The sequence below is a fragment of the Ceratotherium simum genome, chromosome 28 (assembly GCF_057802395.1).
Source record: "Ceratotherium simum simum isolate JZ-2026a chromosome 28, ASM5780239v1, whole genome shotgun sequence".
Taxonomy (NCBI): domain Eukaryota; kingdom Metazoa; phylum Chordata; class Mammalia; order Perissodactyla; family Rhinocerotidae; genus Ceratotherium; species Ceratotherium simum.
The window spans coordinates 6,229,338-6,235,106 of NC_141927.1; the positions used below are offsets into that span (position 1 = coordinate 6,229,338).

Below are 5,769 nucleotides of genomic sequence, written 5' to 3' on the forward strand. Positions count from 1 at the left end.
AGGTGCTGGAGACCGGCGAGCTGTGAGCAGCCATCTAGGAGATGGATCATGGGCTTGAAGTGGTTTAGGAGTGGAGAGGGGGCGTGGTTGGGGTGAAAGTGAGAAGGTGATAGTATCAACCGACAGAGGCCCCAGCCGGCTTCCAGAAGGAATGGGCCAGAAAGACGGGAGATGGTGATGAGAATGTGGGACATATGAAATTCTGCAACTCCCTAGGGGGTGAGCCTGAGGTAGGTGGAGGACAAACTCCTCAGGAAAGAGGGGTCCAAGAAATTGAGAGCACACGGTGTTTGGAGGATCGCCTCTGTGTCTTTTTAAATGTCCACAAATTAGAACAGGAGTGGTGATGGAGAGTGACAGTGAGCTCAGAAATAAAATGGCCAGGAGATGAGAGGAATGACAGTAACAGGGAGGGGTCGTAGGGGTCTTTATGTATTCCTCATATGAAGACTTTGTCTTTTTTATTTTTATGGGATTTGGGTAAGTGTCACAATAAAGGTGTGTTCTGTATTTAGTTCATTATTATTTTTTAATTTCCCAGGTCTGTAGACATCATTTGTTTTTCTCTCCAGTTCTAAGGACAGCCAGTTCATTTTACCTTTGACAGACTCAATCCATCCGACGTGGTCAAGGGTAGGCACTGACATTTTTAGAAGGTGAAACTTCTCATTCTCTTTTGTGTTTCCAAACAGTTGCTCTGAGTCTGCCATCTTCTCTGTTGAGATGGTTCACACTAGGATCTGTTTTCTAAGATGGTTCCCCAAGAGCTAGGGATTTCACCCAAGTGTGAGTGCCTCGGGTGACTCACGATAAGAGCCCCTTCAAGTCACTGTGCTTCAGGTGTTTTCGTTCTCACGTTGATGTCAGAGGAGCCGCGTGTTTCCGTGGTCTCGGGCCTCCTCTCACTCGCACCCCCAGGAGAGGAAGACTCACTTGTAAACTGAGAGTTTGCAAGGAGCTGGGCATCCTGACTCAGCCCCTCTGTGCCCCCACTTCGGATCTGCCCACCTTCCCGAGGCAAGCCTTCCTGTTCACCCACTCTCAGCTTGCCCCTGCCATGGAGGGGGCCCTTGCTCCGGTGCCTGCTGTGAATTTGTGGTGCCACCTCCTAAATCACTAGGGCAGTGTTAGCAAGCTCACATGACCGTAGGTCTAGGGCCCAAGTCTCCAGTCAGCTTTGTGAATGACAGTAGTGATTATTATCTCAATTTGATACCCTATATCTGTCTCCCAGTTAGTATTGAATTGGGGAAAGAGAGGTATTATTTATTGGAAACTTTAACACGTCAGCTGCTGAACTTTCCTACAAACACCATGCATGGCTCTGTTAATGTCTCCAGTACTAACCTCCCCCATTACACACAGCAGCATCCTGGTGAATTTGCCTTCTTATTCCATCTTGATCACTTCCTCTCCCCTCCCTGTGCCCTGCCCTTCTTTAGTTCTTGTTGAATTTATTGCAGTCCGTTCCTTCGGGTCTTCCTGTTTCTGATGTCAACCCTTCCATGTTGTCTGCAGCGTGATCTCCTAAACACACGGATTTCGTGACCTCATCTCCTGCTCAAGGTTTTAGTGTTTCCTCGTTAACTGGATAGGATCCTATGTAATCAAGATCACTCCGGTGCCTGCTTACTCAGCCTCGTCACCTTGGCACATACTTGAATGCTTTTAAAAGTTAGCTCTTGTTATTATGACCACCTGCCCGACCCTGCATCCGTCACACGTCACCCCCCAGCGATCCTGGACTATTTGAGCAAGCGTGTGGGATCTTTCACACACCTTTTACCTGAAGTGCCCTCCAGTGCTTTTCATTGAGCAAACTTCCTTCAGCTCACTCTCCAACTGCAAGGCAGATGCTACGGCTGTGAGGTCTACTCGGGTTCTCATTTCCCATCCTATGAAATGACATGTCTTGTTGTGCTGTAATTTCTAGAAAGTCCTGGAGAAGCGACCACTGTGTCCTTCCATTTCTGTCTCTTCAGAACTTAGCCTGATACCCAGATGAATGAGTAAATGAATTAAATAATGAACTGACAAAAGAATCAACAAGTATTTCTCCTGCAAGGAGAGGTGTGGGGACCGAGAGCATTGGTTCTGGAGCTCAGCCCTGAGCTGCACGGTGGCAGGCAATGGTAAGAGGATTTTGCATCTTAGGAAGCACAGGAAAGCATTTCCAGGATCTCAGTGACATCAGATAAGGAACTTTGTCTCCCTGAGCTTCAGTTTCATCTTTAAAATTTGACCCATGGTTGAGATGATCTCCAAGATCCTTCCCAACGCTGACATTCTCTGCCTTCTTCCACAGTATCCCCATTAGCCAGAAGTTATCATTGAACTGAGGCATCCAACGCTGGCACATTGTTTGGCTCTGCCCCTCTCTCGCCTCCTGTCCTCTCTTGTGCTGCGTCTCTGGGGTCAGCACCAAAGTGTGAGGCCAAATGGAGCACAGGGGTCCAGTTCCCTTCCCAGCCTGGCTGCCCCCACCTGATGGAGCACTTCAACCAGCTGGACCTCCCTGCAGAGGACCCTAAGAAGGGACCACACGGTGTGGATGGTGGGTGGGAGGGAAGGAACCGCCTCTTCTGGTGGTGGGAATTTTCAGCTATGTTAACTATGTATTTACCATTTATTATTATTTTAAAAGAAAAAGGATCATAGAACCACCCTCCCACCTAAACATGCTGTCTCTTCACTCTTGACGCAGTTGTATTAGTCAGGGTTCTCCAGAGAAACAGAACCAATAGGATTTATAGATATAAGAGGAGGTTTATTTTAGGGATTGGCTCACATGATTATGGAGGCTGAGAAGTCCCATGATCTTCGGTCTGTAAGCTGGAGACCCAGGAAAGCTGGTGGTGCAGTTCAGTCCTAATCCAGAGGCCCGAGAACCAGGAGCTCTGGTGTCCGAGGGCAGGAGAAGATGGACATCCCAGCTCAAGCAGAGAGAGGGAATTTGACCTTGCTTCACCTTTTTGTTCTATCCAGGCCCTCGAAGGATTAGATGTTGCAGAGACACCGTCACACACGCACCCGGAAACTAGGTTTTACCAGCTTTCTAGGCATCCCTTAGCCCGGTCCAGCTGACACATAAAATTAACCATCACACCAGTCAGGTATGGTCTCGGCCTAACCTTTGCAGCCACAGCAGCTACAATTGCAGATATCTACTGTTGTACTTGTGTGGTTGTGAGCCTGAGCTGTTCGCTAGTGCTACGAGCTGAGTTCCAAGTAAGTGCCGCAGTCTGGGGGTGGATAGGATCTTAGAGGAGCACCATTCAGCAAAGGCTCCATGGGAGAAGAAACATGGGGTATAGAAAATTAAAATGTCCTAGAAAGAAAAATGGGATATAGAAAAATATGAGGCTAAAAAAGTATATTTTTTAATTTTTCTATCTTTTAAATTAACGTACATTAAAATTGACTTTTTTTTGGTGTACAGTTCTGTGAGTTTCAGCATACATGTGTATTTGGCCAATCAAACTACAACCCACCATGCATTGTGAGACCCATCCTTATATTATTGTTCCTAGGATGTGAGGAAGTGCATCTTAGATCTGAAGAGGCATGGCATTATTTCATTTGATGGGTATGACGTGGGGATGGGTGTTGCTCTCCCTCTGTTACTTGTGAGGAGTAGAGACCATGTGAAGATATGGGAAGACCAGGACGTTGGGGCCCGACACCCTTTGTTCAGAACCTGACATTACTATTTAGTGGTGTGTGATCTCAGGTGAACCAACCTCCCTGAGCTCCAGGTTCCTCAAACGTGGAATAGTTGGCCTTGAGAATTCCATAGTGAGGACTTGTACCTCCTCTGCTGCATATGGCTCCAAAGTACCTCTAGAAACTATCAGTGGGTTGGAGAGTAATAGTCAGGGTGAGCTCTTCCTGAGGGAAAAGAAATTTGCTAATTGAAATCTAACACCCGTGTCTGGAGTAAATGAACCGTCAACACCCTCCCCTGTGGGGTGTCCACCCTCGTCGGGGTAAATAACTGGGAGTCACTGAGGCTGGAAGCATTGGGGGGAGTTCTGCACTGCTTACCTTTGTAAACAGTGTGGTCCGCCTTGACTGACAAGATAGACTGGAAGCACCTGAGCTAAAACCTATTAAATCAGTATAGCTTGCTTGACGAGGACACAGATGCAAAGGCAACATTTTATAAAGCAAAGCTAATGTCTCTTTGGCCTTCAGTAACTTAGACCCTTCAGCAATGTCCTAATCCTTTACAAACAAGGGTTCAAATGAAGAGCTCAGGGCAGAGAAAGATTTCTACCTTCGGTCAGCTGCCTCCTTGTCTTTTATATATATATACATAAATATGCATACTTATACATCCAAACATATATATGTATATATAATGATTATTTTATGTCAGCATTCACAGAGAAAAGTGGGAACTCTTCTGAACTTCACCCAAAATTCACCCTGACTACTGACCTGTCCTGTTTAATTTGGAGGCTACTTAAGCCTAGAAGAGTCCAGTAAATGCCACTTAATCCCCTTTCCTTCCATGATTTCTTTTAAACATCAGACATCCTGGACTCTGTAGGAAAAGCTGTGCTTCATTGAAAAACTCTGCTTTTTCAGACTGTGCACATCCTCCCAGGTTGTCTGATTCCAGCTTTCATTGCCTTTGAGCTGTTTCACAACTCTGTAAATTGTAAATCCTGCTGGCAATGCAAACAATTTTTGTCTGTGGACATGAAATAAATTCTGTCCAGTGGAGGGAATATCCTCCTCCTCCACAGAAAAGCCGATGTTTTCGTCCATTTGCAAGTTCATTTCAATATTCATACCCATAAATGTGTTAATTCTCCTTTGACCCAGTTACAGCATCTGTCAGAGTCAAATAAAATGAACACATCTTAGATAACACCTATATGAGTTATGATTTTTTAAAAATTATATTTTAGCCATTTTTAGCTAGAAACTTCTAGGTCAGTGTAGATAAACCTGGTTATCTCTGAGGTCATCTTTGAGGAAAGAACAGAAATAACACACCACCATCACCCCTGCAATCTGCTCCTGTGCCCTCCACTGCCCTGTAATAATGCCTGCATGCCCCACCCAGATGCCTTTTTCTGGTGATTGGCAGCATTTGTTGTGTCTGTGTGTGTTTTGATGAGTTTGAAATGAAATTAGGATTTAGAGCAAATTGCTGTGAATTGCTATTATACTAGGGATTGAGAAGGCAATGAAAATAATCAACAGCAAGTTGACGTTAAAATTTGTGCATTTGAAGCTTTTCTCCTAGATCTTGAAGTAAAAGGTAGCCCTTCGGGGTAAGGCCTGCTGGTGGCAGAAGCAGAGGGCACCATCGGGCACACTCAGCATTCTCAGCTGCTCTGTTAAACTTTTTGTGCTGCTTGCAGCCTTATAATTCTCAATTTATTTTTAAAAATGTACCAGTGGGGACAAAATGGTGCTTTGCTAGAGAGGAAAGTTGACTAGCCATGGTCAGAATTATTAAGGCAATGTCACATCCTACAGTCGCAAAGCAATCTTATGATCTGTGCCTTCAGAGGCAGAGTGTGGTCTCCGGGGGTGAGGCTGCATTGGTCCTTGTGTGTATAGACCCATCTCATCATCACGAGGACCTGAGATGTGAAAGCCCTGGGGGGACTGAGATGAATAACAAAGGTGGTCTGTCCTCAGGGAGGATTGGGAAAGGATGACATTCGTAAGACCTTCCGCTTGCTGGAATGAGTTTAACTGAAGCAACTCAGTAATGAGCAGAATCATGTGTCCTATTATATTTGTAATATA

At 45.5% G+C, this 5,769-nt stretch overlaps 1 protein-coding gene across 6 annotated transcripts in view; it reads left to right on the top strand.

Annotated features, from left to right (window-relative positions):
- Positions 1-5,769, top strand: part of MCPH1 (microcephalin 1) — a 246,496-nt gene that overhangs the window by 229,302 nt on the left and 11,425 nt on the right. Inside the window, exon 13 of one of the 6 annotated variants that reach the window (XM_087418296.1) lies at positions 1,519-1,563. The exons of the other annotated variants lie outside the window; for them this stretch is intronic. Within the exon in view, the coding sequence (XP_087274422.1) occupies positions 1,519-1,548 (30 nt within the window). The 3' untranslated portion in view covers positions 1,549-1,563. Of the gene's footprint in view, positions 1-1,518; positions 1,564-5,769 lie in introns of those variants that run through there. 6 annotated transcript variants of the gene reach the window in all.